Source organism: Emys orbicularis, chromosome 8 (assembly GCF_028017835.1).
Source record: "Emys orbicularis isolate rEmyOrb1 chromosome 8, rEmyOrb1.hap1, whole genome shotgun sequence".
In the NCBI taxonomy this organism is placed as follows: domain Eukaryota; kingdom Metazoa; phylum Chordata; order Testudines; family Emydidae; genus Emys; species Emys orbicularis.
This window is the reverse complement of record NC_088690.1, coordinates 62,693,697-62,712,278: the sequence shown is the minus strand read 5'-3', so window position 1 is coordinate 62,712,278 and position 18,582 is coordinate 62,693,697. Positions and strand designations below refer to the sequence as shown.

At 40.7% G+C, this 18,582-nt stretch overlaps 1 protein-coding gene across 1 annotated transcript in view; it reads right to left on the bottom strand.

Annotated features, from left to right (window-relative positions):
* RC3H1 (ring finger and CCCH-type domains 1) overlaps window positions 1–18,582 on the bottom strand; it is a 99,328-nt gene that overhangs the window by 27,585 nt on the left and 53,161 nt on the right. The window contains exons 2-5 of the mRNA XM_065409131.1: window positions 14,968–15,330; window positions 5,223–5,343; window positions 3,526–3,765; window positions 1,317–1,492 (exon numbers count right to left, since the gene is read on the bottom strand). Of these exons, the coding sequence (XP_065265203.1) occupies window positions 1,317–1,492; window positions 3,526–3,765; window positions 5,223–5,343; window positions 14,968–15,198 (768 nt within the window). The 5' untranslated portion in view covers window positions 15,199–15,330. The remainder of the gene's footprint in view (window positions 1–1,316; window positions 1,493–3,525; window positions 3,766–5,222; window positions 5,344–14,967; window positions 15,331–18,582) is intronic.

Sequence of the window (18,582 nt, the reverse complement as noted above, 5' to 3'; positions counted from 1 at the left end):
TTGCAACTTAAAACCAAATTACAGCCAAAGTCCCTTTCTGTGAAAACTCTGAACATTTGGGACTTCACAAATGAGACCCATTCTAAAAATACAAGTGTCTTATACATTTAATCATAGAATCATAGAAGCGTAGACCTGAAATGGACCTCAATAGGTCATCTAATCCAGTCCCCTGCACTCAAGGCAGAACTATGTCATAAATAGATAATTCCTAACAAGATTTTGTCTAACCTGTTCTTAAAAATCTCCAATGAGAGATTCCCCAACCTACCTAGGCAATTTGTTCCCATGGTTAACCATCCTGACAGTTAGGAAGTTTTTCCCTAATGTCCAATTTAAACCGCCCTTGCTGCAATTTAAGCCCACTACTTCTTGTTTTATCCTCAGAGATTAAAGGAGAACAATTTTTCACCCTCCTCCTTGTAACAACCTTTTATGTACTTGAAAACTTATGTCCCACCTTACTCTTTTCTTCTCCAGACTAAAAAAAACCCAAACATTCTTTTCAATCTTCCCTGATAGGTCATGTTTTCTAGATCTTTAATAGTTTTTACTACCCTTGTCTGGATTTTCTCCAATTTGTCCACATCTTTCCTAAAGTGTGGCACCCAGAACTGGACACAATACTCCAACCGAGGCCTTACCAGTGCAGAGTAGAATGGAAGAATTACTTCCTGTGTCTTGCTTACAACACTCCTGCTAATACATCCCAGAATGATGTTTGATTTTTTTTTTTGGTGTGCACGCGCCCGCAATACTGTTGACTCATATTTAGCTTGTTATCCACTATAACCCCTAGATCCCTCTCCATAGTACTCCTTCCCAGGCAGTCATTTCCCATTTTGTATGTGGGAAATTGATTGTTCCTTCCTCAGTGGAGTACTCTGCATTTGTCCGTATTGAATTTCATCCTATTTACTTCAGACCATTTCTCCAGATCATTTTGAATTTTAATCCAAAGCACTTGCAACCCCCCCCAGCTTGGTATTGTCTGCACACTTTATTAGTGTACTCGCTCTGCCATTATCTACATCATTTATGAATATATTGAACAGAACCGGATCCAGGAATGATCCCTGCGGGACCCCACTCAATATGCCCGTCCAGCTTGAACAACTGATAATGAATAACCACTGATAACTAATGGTATAGCATAACTATAAATTCAAAGATGCAAGCAAACAAAAGCCTTCTTTATTTGCATGACAGATTGGTGTGTGGTTCCAAATTTAATGAGGTCTTTTAGCATTTTCTGGGGGTACAACAAGTAAATCTTCCTTGTGTTGTGGAACCTCCAAGCAGGGTTTACTTCATACCTTGAAGCAGGAGGCTCTGTAAAGAAGCTGGACAACATGCCCAATGCTGGTTTTAGAAGCTTGAGGAAATCGTGGCTCCAATCTCTGCACCACAAAGAGAACCAAGACCTTTCGTGACAAAGCAGATCCATCTTCCAGAGCCAGCAGAACCAGCTTCAGTGCTTCCTCTTGCATTGCTAGAAAATACAAAGCAACAAAAGAATAAAAAAAAAAAATGAAACATCAAGAATGATCTTGCATTAATAACATGCTTTCTCTACAAATGGGTGCAGTAGGTAACCGAAAGGGGCAGGCAAAGTCACTCCAAAGCTCCCAGAAGGTAGTGGGGCATGTGGAAGACACTTACAATACTCTCGCATTAATACTGGAAGGAGGGTGCAGGGCTAGGAACCAGCAAACCAGCTGCCTGAGCACCAAACTTCTCAACTACCTCCCATCCCGCTGCAGTCAGAGCCCCCCAGCTTGTTGGTCCCACGTTACAGAGCAGCAGATGGAGTGTGTCCAGCCCTCTTTTTTTTTAAATGAGCTTAGGAGGAAAAAGGAATCCCCCATTTTCAGAGGAGGGCTGAGCTAAGAGAAGAATTCATATCTACTCATCCCTAATGCCGTGCTCTCCTCACTAGGGCTACGTTCTTGCAAAACAAGAACAAACGGAAGAGGCAAACCAGGGTGGACAAAAATAGATTTTTAAACTTAAATTAAATAAGTTTCCTTTTAAAAATAAACTTATTTAAAATAAATGTTTAATTATGAGAGCCTATATTGAGGCCTAAACTTATTCTAATCTATTACAATTATTTAAACTAAATTAAAATAATTTAACCACTACATGATTGCTGCCAAAGTTTTAAAGAATGTCAAATCACTGAACTCGCAGAAGTTTGTTGAAGTGCTAGACCAGCTTTCGACAGCAAGAGCCTTGTCTGCAGGTACAGAGTACTTTAATTCAGTTTATTTCAACTAGTTCCGTTCATTGACTAGTTCACTCAAAGTTGAGAAATAAACTGGGAGATGTAAAAGCAGGAAACTTTGTTTTCCTTTTCCAATCTATGAATAAAAATGAGGTACCGGAGGATGAAATCTACCAGTCCTAAAATCTTGAAGGATGTGATGACTACAAACAAACAATCAGTTCAAGTCATTAGCTACAGATACTTCCTTTGTTTAATAAATCAGTTTTAAATGCAAATAATTTTTTGATAATCCTTTTCTCTGATGTATAAAAACACATTAAGGTAGTTATATTTAACTAAAAAAAATTATGTACTTTATTTTAATTTCCATCCAAATGCAGGTGTACACAAATCACAAGTAAAAATTAAATAATTTATTACATAAAAAAATGCACCATTCACCATTTTCTAACACAGTAAAAACAAAAATGAAGAATATGCACATTTAGCTACAATTAAGGATAAGCTTATGTCACAGAGGTCATGGATTCCATGACTTCCAGAGACCTTTGTAACATTTTCCACCTCAGTACCGGGATGGCGGGAGACCGGCAGGAGCAGCAATGTGCTGCCCCTCTCCCCCACCCCAGGCTTCAGTCATCCCCTGTCAGGCCCCTCCCCCGGCCCATTATTTTTTGTAAAAATCAGACAGGTCATGGGCTTCTGTGAATTTTTGTTTATTGCCCACAGCCTGTCCCTGACTTTTACTAAAAATAACCATGACAAAAATCTTAATCTTAGTTATAATTGCTTATATAGCCATGTATAAGTATTGTGTGCTCTCCTGGCTAGCAAAAAGAAGTACCAAATTTAGTGTAGAAGCTTTATTTAGTTGCAAATCAATTTGTTTTAATGGTTATCAACCTCTCTTTTCTCTTTCCTAAAGTACAAATGCAAATTAATCACTTAAATGAAGGTTTCCTGCTCGCTAATTTAAACCATGGTTAAAGTTAGTGATTTTTAAAATCCACCATGAGGTAAACTACTCAGTCTTCTCTGTTCATGTCAACAACTAAAGACATCAGATTTTTCTGAGCTTTGCAAAAACAACAAAAAGACAGAATAAGCCCTAAAAATATTTGAAAGACAATAAAAATAGTTCAAAGTTATCATTAAATCAGAAGACCTACTGCAAAATATCTGAAGAGAAGCCACCGCCCAATAACACTGCCAAGGCAGTTTCCAGCCATCTTTTTCCACCCCCAATCCCTGAATCCTGCTACTGCAGAAGAACTCGTCATCTCACTGGTACGTACCTGGCCCAAGGAACTGGCAGCCCCTGGCCCTCACTGCAGCCCAGAGGTTGGAAGAGAGTTGCTGGGGATTTTGATGTTGAAGAATGAGCTCTGTGACTGTTCTTTCACCCAGTGACCGTGCTGCACGCATGGCCCTGATCCGCCCTTCTTCCTCTACTAGCTGGCAGTGAACTAGCGTTACAAGCTTCCTCTGCATGGGGCGACTTAGCACACTCTGAGTGGTACTGTTCAGACCCACACCTTCAGAAAAAAAGCATACAAAGACAGTGAGCTAAATTTCTCCTTCTGCAGGATTATCTAAATGCCCTATAGGTATCACATTCCTCTAGCCAAGCCAACTTTCAACTTCTGTGTTTTGCACTTTAAACATCTTCTAACCAGCTCCTGCTGCACTTCATTTTAGTACATTGAACATTACATCCAAACCTGTCAAAAATGCACTGTGAACTTTGAAAGGTTCATTTCAGGCAGTGCTTGAAGAAAAACAAAAAAACAAAACCCTACTCACTAGATAGCTTTAGTGCTTCAGCTGCTCATAGCTTTGCCAGGAGACTCAGAATGGGGGTGAAGATAAATTTGTCAAAAACCTTTTAACCAGAGGCAGATATGAAAGATGAAACCCTTGAGCAGGTCTAGAGAAAGTAGCCTGATAGAAATCTTTAGAAAAAGGCAAAAAATGTGTTTGCTCTAAAGAAAAACCCAAGTATTACTAGTACCTACTATACCCCAGACTCACTGATGAGGCCTCATCTCTCTGTCTCTCATCCTTCGTAGCTATCTCTGGCTAGCAGGTGTCTAACGTATAGACATTTACAATCACCTAGACCAGCATACAGATATTTAAATAACAGAGGTCTATTGTTATTACAATTGTTCAAACAGGATTACTCAGATGGATCCAGATCCTATATAAGGAGATGTGCAATCAGTGTTGGCTAGCTCCAGCCCTCCAGCCATTAAGAGTCAAGCCACCCTGTTATAATATGACATTGAAGTTGTTTGACTTCCTGTTCCCATCTGCTAGTTGGACAATATTAAGTCCAACTTTCCTGGATTGACCCATGGGACATCAAACAAAATTTTACTTTACCCGTTTCAGGCTATATTTTCACTACAAAATGGAGTTTTTAATTTTTTTTTTTTTTAATTTAATGGAGATATCCTATCTCCTAGAACTGGAAGGGACCTTGAAAGGTCATCAAGTCCAGCCCCCTGCCTTCACTAGCAGGACCAAGTACTGATTTTTGCCCCAGATCCCCAAGAGGCCCACTCAAGGATTGAACTCACAACCCTGGGTTTAGCAGGCCAATGCTCAAACCACTGAGCTATCCCTCCCCCATTTTACTGTGAGATAGTTAAGACAAGACACAGGTGACTTACCTCAATGTAGCTAGTGGAGGTCAAAAGTATAGGGATGACCTTGACTCGCTACATCTCGCTACCAGAGACTTGTATCATTATAATTTTACAACAAGATATCATGCTCTCTTCCTCTCTCAAACCTCTACTCTTTTTGTACTGAAGAAATAGCTTTAGTGCTTACAAAACCCATTTCTTTAACAGGACTTGACCTTTTTTCAAGCAGGTTTCACTAGAATTATTTTGATGGTGTAAGGTCTTTTTAAAAGAAGGGATGAACTATTATCTGTTGCCAGTTCTCCCTTCCAAGGAAGTAGGGCAGTGCAAGACTTACTTACCTCTCGCATTGCTGAGTGGTTTGAGGTACAATGCTAGTTCTTCCACGCATTTCTTGGCCTCCTCATAATGTTTGGTGTCTTCTGCTCCACTGCACAAAGTAATTGGCTGCTGCTCAGGAACCTGAAAACAGATGAAGGTAAACTTACACACTACAGTATGCACAGACACACAAAAACACCATACCAAGCTCTTCAGTGTCAAATACTCTCTCACGCCCACCTACCCAACCTTTCCACAACATTAATGTGGGAACGTGCTCCAGTTTTAGAACCCTTGACAATTCACTTCATTCATGGTATTCTTAACACTAGAAAAGCTTTTTCAGCCTGAAGCTTTTAAAAATTGATTGGTATTAAACAGACTTTTTAGCATCATCACACAATATAACAGTTTCTCTTTACATAGCTAGTTGTATTATATGGTAGCACAAGGGCACTTCAGTGAGCTTGGGGCACAAATCTATGTATGCCTTAGAATGAAGTTTAAAAGAAATGCCGAAGCTTGCAATGATTTCAAGTTTACTTGGAATGTGTGGCAACAACCATTTTGATTTAGTGGTTGAAATGATAAAAGCAGAACACTTATAATTTACTGGAACACCAGCTAGTACATCAGATATTAAAGCAACACACCAGTAGTTTCATATGTACTGGTGATCAGTCTTTGATGCTAAAGCAAGATATTTAGAAAGGGACACTCAAAGCTAGTAGGCCTAAAATTAGACCTACCAGCTGGTTTGGTTTGCAGGTATTTGCAGATCCACATTGAGGACTTGGCTGCTCTAAAATTTTCTATAGAAAGTCAAATGGTCAAACTGCTGCACTGCACATTAGACTTGTGCCTAAGATGAAGCACACAAACTAATACATGTAATTGCTTTATTTCCTCCCCTAACTTGGATCACTTAAGGCAGTGACTCAATCTTTCTAGACTACTGTATCCCTTACAGGAGTCTGATTTCTCTTGCGTACCCCAAGTTTCACCTCACTTAAAAACTACTTGCTTACAAAATCAGATATGAAAATACAAGTGTAACAGCACACTTGCTGAAAAATTGCTTACTTTCTCATTTTATCATATAATTATAAAATAAATCAATTGGAACATAAATATTGTACTTGCATTTCGGTGTATAGTATATAGAGCAGTATAAACAAGTCATTATCTGTATGAAATTTTAGTTTGTACTGACTTCTCTATTGCTTTTTATGTAGCCTGTTGTAAAACTAGGCAAATATCTAGATGAGTTGATGTACCCCCACTGGAAGACCTCTGTGTACCCCTGGTTGAGAACCACTGACTTAGGGCTACTGTCATTTTTAGTTTAGGGAAATAATGATAACAGCACATGTATCAGGCCACACTTGGGAAAAGGGCCAGATTATAAACACAGTAAACAACTAGTGACTTTGTGCTCCGTGTACACACACCACTATCAGCATAAGCGATTAGTCGAATACCACAATAGGTTAGCTGTTTTGTTTTTTTTAAAAGTGTTAGAAGGAGGCATTCATTTCTTTTTTCAGCTAATTCATCAGAAATCAAAACCACCCATGGGACACTGAAATTTTTTCCTGGCTTTGATACAGTTTCTTTATTGGGGAGGATCTTTAAACCTGAATGAGATATTAGTGTATAATCATACTGATGTCCACAAATATTTTTGACAATATGATGTGTTTTCTCAACTTAAGTTTGCATTTGCATTCAAAAAAGGTATTTAGTTACATAACATTCACAATGCATTAATTTTTTTTTTGGTGGTTAAAATAAAAAAATTTTTAAGCTGTTTTATAGAGCTGAACTTCTCCTAGTTTACGCAGAACAGTGTCATCTCCTCCATATAAGGTTAAAATTAATATTTCCCCACCACCACAATGTGCGTGCGCACACACTTGAGAAGACAAGTTAAATTTTAAAAACAAGTTCAATCCTGGCCTCCAGGCTTCCTCAGACTACTACTACTATATTAAAGCTTATGCTCAAATACATCTGTTAGTCTCCAAGGTGCCACAAGTACTCCTGTTCTTTTTGCGGATACAGACTAACACGGCTGCTACTCTGAAACCTACTACTATATTGGAACTGCAATCTACCTCCTCCCCTCCCAGCAAGAACCTTAGCTATAACTTTCTCATACAATTTCCTTCATATCTGAGTGAAAGAGGGCTTTAGGATGAAATGTTTTTACCACTTTAGTCAATGGTCACTACCATAAAATGCTACAATAAGAGCGACCCCAGACTGCCTTTCTCCCAAATCTCTAGACACCAGTTTAACCAACACCTTCAATATTAATCATCATTTTAATACTATGTTTCCCTCACAAAACCTATGTCATTGTAACAATCTGCTTCTGTCTGGGAAAGTACCCAAACAGAACACGTCTAGGTCTAACCATGTGCATCTATCTACATTTGTGCTGAGGCTAGCACTCTACAGCATCCTTACTGTAAGATTACTGTGTGCATGTTTCCATTTAACTCTGCTTCACACAATCTAGGGACTATGGCACAACGTGAAATGCAACAACATTATTACATATAGCAGAAAGATGGTTTGGAATAGGCGTGAGACAGGAACACAGCGGGCAGCAATGGATTATTATCCTGAATCAGGGTAGATTTAGCATGCATTCACAGCATTGGTTAGGAATGCTATACACAGCAGAACTGGTCTAGTGAGAGACCAGGACTGTCTAGGCAACCAACCAGAAAGCTTTCCCCAGCCCCAAATAGTACAAAAAACAAACAACAAAAAACGAACATAAAAAAGCTACCCAAAGGCAAGTAAAGCTACACAATGAACAATTCTAAATCCAAGATATTTTTTTTTTAAGTGATACCTAGACGTTCAATCTCTGTTTCTCCCCTTCCCACTGGAAAGCTCAGCTTGAAATGTAGAGTTTATTTTACTTTTACTTTTTGCAAAGTAACTGCTAAATGTGAGAGAGATAACCTGGCAGTTTGATAGACAGTGTAACGCTCCATACTGAGGGAAACTTGAGTTAGGGCAAGTCTACACTTAAAACATTAAGGCGGCACAGCTGTAATGCTTCAGTGTAGACATTCACTGGTGCACTGTCTACACTGGCACTTTACAGCGCTGCAATTTGCTGCGTTCAGTGGTGTGTTTTTTTCCACACCCCTGAGCGAGAAAGTTGCAGCGCTGTTAATTGCCAGTATAGACAAGCCTTAAGTCACTTATGCTCAGAGTGCCTCGAGTTCCCCATCTGCAAAATTAGCAATTCACCACTTTATTCACAAAGTGAGTGACACCCTATATTCGTTAGTGCTTGCAAAGTACTTTAGATGCTCAAAATAGATAGCACTGAAGCATTACTTTATTTTCATCTTCATCAAAACATTCTATCACCTCATTTCCCCATCCGCTCCCCAAACCCACCAGGGCTCACAATACAAACTAGTCTTGTGTAATACTCTAGTCCTACAAGAGAGCTAGTTAGTTTAAGGAAAGGCAGGCAAAATATCAAGGATATTTTGGTGCTTTAAATATGCCTTTATTTTCCATGCATCTTCCCCTACAATTAATAATACTGAGAATGACACTGGAATGTAGTCCATAAGCACAAGCAACTGCAGTTGCAGGCAGAAGTTGGTTATGAAGAAATATATGGGGTGGGGCCTGAAAAAGAATGCTAAGGATACATTTCATACAGGCTGAGAGCAACTACAAGATTCTGAATTGATAATTAAAAAATTTTGTTTTGGAGGAGGAGTATCAGCCTCATCCTTTACAGCAGTGGTCCCCAAACTTTTCAGGGTCACACCCCAACTTACCCCATCCATGCTCCCCACCCACTGGGGTTGCAGCTCCCGAGGTGAGATGTGGACATAGGCACGGGTACTAAGGATGTGGGGGGTACTGCAGCCGCCTCAGCTGCTGGCCCCAGCCTTGACCCCGCTTACCCCTATCCAGGTCTCCCCCTCCCAGAGACATGGCTCTGCTCCCAGCCCCAGCTGGGGGAGGGGGGGGCGGCACGGACAGGGGTAAGGGGCTGGCTTTCAGCATCCCCGCTATTAAAAATGTTCCAGTGCCACTGGATTTGGACAAGGGGTAAGGTGGCTGAGGCTGGGGGTGGGGACCAGGAATGGAGCTGCAGCTCAGGGGCCGGTAGCTGGGCGGCACTCCCTCCCCATCTTCTGTGGGGGATGGCCTGGGCCGCATTGTGCCCCCTGAATGTTTCTCTGTACCCCCTAGGGGGGCATGCCCCACAGTTTGGGGACCTCTGCTTTACAGTAACTGTTATATTAAAAAAAAAGAGTTTAATTGCACAGAATAAAGATATACTAAGCAAAGACATAGCCAGTTTTCTCCAATTCCAGCTGTCAGCCTCCCTTTCTCTCCTAACTCCTCCCCCCTTTCAAACAGATGCACATTTTGGTTTATGGCAAGAAACACTGCTCAAAGCTTTAAGTTCCGGAAACGTGCCAGGCAGTGTTCCTCAGCACAGAATTCCCTCTTAAAGGAGCTCAACTTAATGATGAATTTCAATGCAATACCTCCAAATATGATGGTATGAGCTCTCTAGTTGCACATCTTTCTCTCTTTAAATATTTCTGTACTTCAATTTTGCACGTTTTTTTAAACACAAAATGCTGAAAGAACTGCATGCAGTAAAGCTTTTATAATGCTTCATTCTGAACAAAGAGGGTAGAACTCTACCCATTTATTGTCTTCCACAGGGCTTGTGAAAACATACAAAGTTTTACGTTCACACACAGCATTTCATTTTTCTGACATGGCCTGCTGTACAACCAATTTAACTGATGACACTTAAAAAAAAATCCACCTCTGGAGAAAGAGGGCGTTAATCTGGAAGAGAAAGCTATTCGTTATGTGTACCCCGCCTGCTATGTTGTCACATTCATTCCTGCTACATCTAGTGCATGGAACTATACTTAGCCCATCGGGAACTGGACTGAATAAGAAACTTAACGCTTGACATGTGGATTCTAGTTTACTTTGGCCATTTGATGTCACCTGTTTGGAATGTGCACATTGCAGTTTCGTGTGTGTCAGAAAAAAGCAGGAGGGCAGAGAGACTGTATGTTGAAGCAGGGACTACACAACCTCAAAAGACCTGTCTGGTAGATATTTAAAATGGCTAATCAGAGTAAGCACTGAAGGGATACTTAAATAAACCACTTTGACCACCTTAAGAATTTCTTCTCTATTTTAAGTTTTTAAAACAAAAACAAAAAACAAACCAACAAACAAAATTTATACTCTCTACCACCACAAAAGCATAATAAGTATAACAAAAAAAACAGAGTGTTCTTTTAATGCCTGGGCTGTATCTATCAGTTAGCACATTATTCCCAGAAACACATAATGTTCTGCTTACTTCACCAATGATGCTGGTACACAAACAAGCCAATGTGACCCATTTGCTTTAAGTGAATCCTGTCATTACTTTTACTCCCCTTAAAATAGTTTTGCTTCTTAAAATTATTATTTTTAAAAACACATGCAGGAATGAACCCAAGAAAATAAACAGTTATAAATTGGTAATCCCTTACAAAAGTACTAAACTGAAAGAAGGGGCTCCTTTTCCCCAGATACAAGTTTTAAGTGTCTCCTGCATCATTTCCTTCTACAATTAAACTTCAGCTTTCTGGATTTCATGCTTCTCTTTTTAAGACATTAGAGCCATTAGATGTACAGGGATTGAAACTCAGAAGATTTACAAGAAGTGGGGGGAGGGTCAAGCAAAGAGTGTTAACTGGGAAGTGGAATCCAGAACAGCGCAGTATTAGACTATGAAGGCTGTCAAGAATACTCCTGAGTGACATATACTTCATAATTATGTTTTGTTGATCCCAGCTCAGTTTTGTGGAGATGTGCCAAAGAGAACACACCCTTTCAGTTTGAAAGAGCTCAAAGTGTTTGTAGCCTCTCTCAAATGCCTTTTTTCTAAATAGTCAACGTGCCCTGCATTTGAGAAAGACTAGGGCAAAGTGGTAGCCTCCTTGATGTTTAGGACAAAAGTTAAGAACAGTTATTGTACTACAGCAATGGTTAGAAGCCTCAACCAAGATCACAACCTCATAGTGCCAGGCACTGTAAATATGCATGGAGACAGACAGTCCTTGCCCTGAAGAGCTCACAATCTAAAAAGAGATGGAGAGAAAGAAAACATCCTCTTTACAAGTATGGAACAGGGGCTCAGAGAAATTAAGCCAACTGCCCAAATTCACACAGGAAGTCTGACACAGAGTCAGAAATTTAACCCCAATTTCCTGAAACCCAATCCAGTGCCTTAATCACAAGACCATCCTTCCTTTCTAAAATACCTCATCCAACTGAAACTATACAGCAATAAATCAATTAGACTGTAGCTAGAATTTCTTTAACATCCTTAAATCTAGCAAAGATTGCCATGGAATCTTTAATACTTAAGTGGTCAGGACACTGCAATTTTCCCTCTCATCAAAAAGGATTTTGTTTTTGGTGAAGGATTTAAAATAAAATAAAGCACAAGCAAAAGTCATTAAAGTTTCCTCTTAAAACAACACACACACACACACACACACACACACACACACACACACACACACATCACCACCTGTCCCTTTATTGCCTGATCAATTCACCTGAAAGCCTCCCAACACACTTGGCAACACCCAGCAGTCATGTTTAAAAGTCTACCTTGGAAGGTCTATCATCATCAAGTGTTAGTTTTCTAGACCAATGGAAAGATGAAAACTTGAAAGTGGCATTCACTATATTTTCCACTCTTGTACCCATGGTCTTGATTTGCGCAACAGCACTCCCTGCAAGAATCACTATCATAAATCCAGATATTTGGCCACAACTGATGCATCCTTTTCAGGAAATGCCCAGGCCTGGAAAATTCACAATACCTACATGAATGTTCCTATTAGGGCTATCAATTAAATCACAGTTAACTCACGCGATTAACTAAAAAAAAATTAATCACGATTAATTGCAGTTTTAATGGCACTGTTAAACAATAGAATATCAATTGAAATGTATTAAATATTTTGGATGTTCTTCTACATTTTCATATATATGGTATTCTGTGTTATTGAAATCGAAGTGTAGATTTTTTTATTACAAATATTTTCATTATAAAATGATAAACAAAAGAAAAATAGTATTTTTTCAATTCACCTCATACAAGTACTGTAGTGCAATCTCTTTATCCTGAAAGTGCAACTTACAAATGTAGATTTTGTGTGTGTTACATAACTGCACTCAAAAACAAAACAATGGACTTTTAGGCTCTAAAGTTTTACACTCAGTCCTACTTCTTGTTCAGCCAATCACTAAATCAAACAAGTTTGTTTACATTTACAGGAGATAATGCTGCTCTCTTCTTATTTACGTCACCAGAAAGTGAACAGGCATTTGCATGGCACTTTTGTAGCTAGAAGAACAGGAGTACTTGTGGCACCTTAGAGACTAACAAATTTATTTGAGCATAAGCTTTCGTGGGCTACAGCCCACTTCATCAGATGCATATAATGGAACATATAGTGCATCCAATGAAGTGGGCTGTAGCCCACGAAAGCTTATGCTCAAATAAATTTGTTAGTCTCTAAGGTGCCGCAAGTACTCCTGTTCTTTTTGCGGATACAGACTAACACGGCTGCTACTCTGAAACTTTTGTAGCTGGCATTGCAAGGTATTTACATGCTAGATATGTTAAATATTCGTGTGCCCCTTCATGCTTTGGCCACCATTCCAGGGGATATGCTTCCATGCTGATGATGCTCATTAAAAAAAATAATGCATTAAGTAAGTTTTTGACTGAACTCCTTGGGGGAAAATTGTATGTCCCCTGCTCTGTTATATCCGCATTCTGCCATATATTTCATGTTATAGTAGTCTCGGATGACGACCCACCACATGTTGTATGTTTTAAGAACATTTTCACTGCAGATTTGACAAAACGCAAAGAAGGTACCAATGTGAGATTTCTAAAGATAGCTACAGCACTCAACCCAAGGTTTAGGAATCTGAAGTGCCTTCCAAAATCTGAGAGGGACGAGGTGTGGAGAATGCTTCCAGAAGTCTTAAAAGAGCAACACTTCAATGTGGAAACTACAGAACCCGAACCACCAAAAAAGAAAAATCAACCTTCTGCGGGTAGCATTTGAATAAGATAATGAAAATGAACATGGGTCGGCCCACGCTACTTTGAATGGTTATCGAGCATGGACATGTGCCCCCTGGAATGGTGGCTGAAGCATGAAGGGGCACACAAATGTTTAGCATATCTGGCATGTAAATACCTTGCAACGCCACCTACAACAGAGCCAGGAGAATGCTTGTTCTCACTTTCAGGTGACATTGTAAAGCAGAAGCGGGCAGCATTATCTCCTGCAAATGTAAACCAACTTGTTTGTCTGAGCAAGAAGTAGGACTGAGTGGACTTGCAAGCTCCAAAGTTTTACATTGTTTTATTTTTGAGTGTGGTTTTTTTGGTACATAATTCTACATTTGTAAGTTCAATTTTCACGATAAAGAGATTGCACTACAGTACTTTATTAGGAGAATTAAAAAGATACTATTTCTTTTGTTCTTTTACAGTGCAAATACTAATCAAAAATATAAAGCGAGCACTGTACACACTTTGTACTGTTTTGTAATTGAAATCAATATATTTGAAAATGTAGAAAACATCCAAAAATATTTAAATAAATGGTATTCTATTATTGTTTATCAGCACGATTAATCGCGAATTTTTTAATCGCACGATTAATCGCGATTAATTTTTTTAAATCGCTTGACAGCTCTCGTTCCTATACAACTAAAAAAGATTGAAATCCTTTAATGTGCTTTGCAAACATTAATGAAGCCTAACGACAGCTTTTCTGAAGTAGCAGCATACATGTTACAGAAAGGGAAACAGAGCCAGCAATGGAGTAAGCAACTTGTCCAGCACCCCAGATTTCCTGACTTTGCCAATGATTGAGAGAACCTGATTTTTAGTCTTCTGATGTAATTAACAGATACTAATAGGAAACCCATAAGTGGGTACACCAGCTGAGAAACCAAAAAGAAAAAAAATGTAGCAAAATCCCCTAGACTCTAGTACATGGCAGGAGCCAGTGAAAAGGAGCAATCTGCTCCCTTCACCCTCCTTCTGTAGCTGCACCCCCTCCAACTTCTATGCAACTGCAATGCAGCTCATCAGCACACACACACACACACACACACACACACACAAATCACTCTACTATCACAACTACAGCTCCTCATCTTCTCTTAGTGGGAAAGGGCATGTCAGGAGCAACTTTCTGCTGCTTCCTAAACAGAAATAAGAAATGCGTGGATAGGAGAGGTGAAAAGGAAAAATCCCCTACCCATCCTCAGCATTCTCTCCCTGCAACACCCATCCAGGCCCTTCCTTCCCACCACCCTGGCTCACCACTCAGAAGCCAGACAGTTTTTGGAATGACCCTAATCCTTTATGACCACAAAGTACCATGGGCTTGTGTTGGCCACAGAAAGAAATCAGGAATGATTTAAGCCCCAGGTAGAATAAGGTTAAGAATTACTATAATAAGCAATACTGCCTCAGCACATTGCAGGCCCGAAACCTGCAACTGGTAAAGTCACACAGGTGTTTCTCTGCTCTACACCCATCTAGCAACCATCATTAGTCCCACAATTTTCATTCACTTGTTCTTGCCTTAAAAAAATGCAAGGAAAAACTAAGTAAGAACAAAAAAGAAAAATGTGCGTTGTTACCTGAGCACCCACTAGCTGCAACAAGGCTGAGTTCACAGGGAGGAGATCAATATCTGTATTGATAGTGGTCTGGTCGAAGGGGCATGCCTTACGGTGGAGCTTGTTGAGGCACATCTTGCAGACAGTGTGGCCGCAGCCCAAGCTGATGGGCTTCCGGATCGTTTCATCAAAAGTTTGTGTGCAAATTGGGCAGGAGAGAAAATCCGTCCATTGTGGAGCTTGTACAGGCATTGTTTCAGAAGTTAATTCACAAGACAAAATCTAAAGCACAGATTCCACTGGAATCAAAATCTTTGACAAAAATGTTTGTTTTTAAATATCTTCTGTAAGTACAGCCAGCCAGCACAGAGTGTGAAACATATCCTGGAAGGAAAGAGAGAAATGAAGTTAGCCCTCTGTACTGCAAAAGGTATTTTAAATCCTTTATGTTATTAATCTAATTCTTGAAGATGGACTGGCCTAGTTGAAGTGGGAGTGCATTCAGTATTTAGAACAGGGGACTTTGAGTCATGACCTCTGTTCTACTGGCAGCTTGGCCCTGACCTTGGCCAAGTCACATAAACCTCTCAGTTTTTACACAGTTGTAAAAATGGGAATAATTATATCTACCTTATGAATAAAGTTGGATAAATTGATATTTGCAAAGAAAGATAAAGTTCATGAAAAACAAATTGAGCAAATCAATATACAGCCGCTCCCCAGGTTACGCAAACCCGACTTACGCAAACCCGCACTTACGGAAAAATGTTGTCTAATTTGGTCATTTAACACATATGCGATACCTTAATGCATGCATTTGGAGAAAAAGCCTTGGTCTGGAACAGGGTGGGCAAACTTTTTGGGCCGAGGGCCACATCTGGGTGGGGAAATTGTATGAAGGGCCGGGGTAGTGGGTTGGGGTGCAGGAGGGAGTGAGAGAGTGGGTGCGGTGTGCAGGAAGGGGCTCAGGGCAAGGGATTGGGGGGAGAAGGGGGTGCGAGGTGTATGAGACCCTCACTCACTTTTACTGAGCTTGGGCAAGGGGTACAGGCTTTGGGTTGGGGCTGAGGGGTTCGGAGTGTGGGAGGGGGCTCCAGGCTGAGCCTGAGCCTGGGGCAGGGGGTTGGGGTGCAGGAGAGAGTGAGGGGTCCAAGCTCTGGGACGGAGTTTGGGTGCAGGAGGGGGCTCTGGGCTGGTGCACAGTGTTGGGGTGTAAGTGAGGGGTGCGGGCTCTGGGAGGGAGTTTGGGTGCAGGAGTGGGCCCCGGACTGGAGCATGGGATGGGATGTGAGGTGCTTACCACAGGCAGCTCCCAGCTGGTAGTGCAGCCGAGCTCAGGCAGGCTGCCTGCCTGCCGTGGCCCCACACTGCTCCCGGAAGCAGCTGGCTGCTGGCACGTCTCTGCGGCGGGGGGGAGGAAAGGCAGCAGGTCTCCGTGCGCTGCCCCCGCCCACAAGCACCGACTCTGCAGCTCCCGTTCGAGAGGAACCGGTCAATGAGAGATGTGGGGACAGTGCTGGGGTCAGCACGCAAAGCCACCCCTCATTCCCCCCCAGGAGCCACAGAGACGTGCCAGCAGCCAGCTGCTTCCAGGAGCAGTGTGGGGCCACGGCAGGCAGCCTGCCTGAGCCCCGCCGCGCCGCTGGACTTTTAGCGGCCTGGAGATGGCGATCGACTGGCAGAGGCTCCAGGATCGACCAGTCGATTGCAATCGATGGGTTGGTGACAACTGTTCTACAGACTGATGGAGACAGTGTGCTGCAAGTAAGGGAATCCTTATTGTGTGTCCCTGGCCTTAGGAACTAAATCAATGAACCCTGAGAGGCAGTGAAAAGAGGATTCTTCAGGAAGCCAACTCTGGACCACAATGAGGGACAGTGACTATTGTAGTTCCAAGAGAGGCACATCCAATCCTTCTTCGTTGAAAGAACCATTGCCACAACACGGGGCCTTTCTATATTTTAAGAAATGCAGCACAGATACTTCCTACTGCTCTAACAGATTCCATTTAAATATTTCAAGGAAATATAACCTGGGAAGTCTTTCTTACTATGTTCTGTTACATCACATCATGATCTGAATGCCAAAAGAGGAAATGAATGCTGATAAGTGTAAGGAAGTATAAGATAAAATATCCCCTTGCTGTGAAAAAAAATTAAACAGAAGAAAATAAACAAAACTGCATCATGTATGCTATGAGAAACAAGGTAACAGACTAAACATGAATAAGAACAAATGATTCGAGTAATCTTTATAACGGAAAAAGCACTGTAAACGAGATACTACAAATGTCTTCAGTCTGAAATTTATCTTCTACCAAAAGTTATCAAAAGCCAGTGTGGCTGCATGGATTTAGTTCCATTCTAAACAGGATTTTCAAAGAGAGCTTTTTATTTCTATTATACACAACTCTAGTATTTTTGTAAGAGTATTTTTCCCCTTCCCCTCCTGTTTTATAATTACTCCTTGGAACCTTGAAAATCATTTCCTCACTGCATTGGTTTTCCCTTCAATCAGGAAGGAGCATACTTGTTTGCTAGAATATATTCAAATAGAAAGTTACTATGCATGCTGAGTAGTAGCCATTTGTCAAACATTAGTAAATTGGGCATTTTTACTTAAAAAGTACACAGTTTTAAATGGGAGACATGACTAAAGGCCTCCAAATTAGAACTTGTTTTAATCAGAGGTACTCTGAAAACATTCACAACTAATCAAAATATTTTGTCTGAAAAACCTAGTTAAGTTTGTGTCCCAGAGTTTAGTGTAACTGTTGTTCACAACTATCCTACCTGATCAAAGAAAGTTACCAGTTAAACCATGGCCAAGACTACCAGTAGCACATATGAAGAAGACTGGTTCAGTCAATAGTATCATACCATTGCAAGCACTCAGACAAAAAAAAAGAAAAAGAAAAAAAAAGGTTTAACAACTGTGTACATCCCAGAAGTGTCACATTTTTCTCCACACTTGAAGCCTTAAAGTGTGGCCACTATCTTACCAGCCAAGGAGGAGTGGATAGGAAACAATACAACTCAGTCTGTTAATGAGGCTGTTATTGAACACCACAAGGCACTTGGAGGCTTTGCCTATGCCAAACTCCAAAACCTTACCAACCTATGGAGCGAGAATTTGGAAACTTGTTTTTAAAATAACCTCCATACCCCAGAATAAACACATTTCTATTTCATCCATCAGTCCTTGAAAAACAAGCCTGCTAGTAACAGACACGCAAAGCAAATTGTTCTACTTCTTACAGGACTAGCATATCATTAAACCTACGAAAAATAATCATTGATTCACGTGTACCATACAAACCAACTATAAACATCACAGGGAATTTGCTTCCTATCATTTGTTTGTACGTCTAATCTCAGACACCTGTAGAGTCACGCTTAGTTAACCAAGCCAGCTTTTGTAGGGTATCACTATACTTTAAGATTCCGACAGAAGCAGGAAGCAAGACAAAAAGTAAGTGAAATCTAATATATGCACTATTTCCCATAAAGTAGTATGAAGTTTGAACGTGTAAGTGCCAGCTGTTTGAAGTTCCTTTCCATCAAAAGGGGGGGGGGGGGGGAGAGAGGGAGGGATAGCTCAGTGGTTTGAGCATTGGCCTGCTAAACCCAGGGTTGT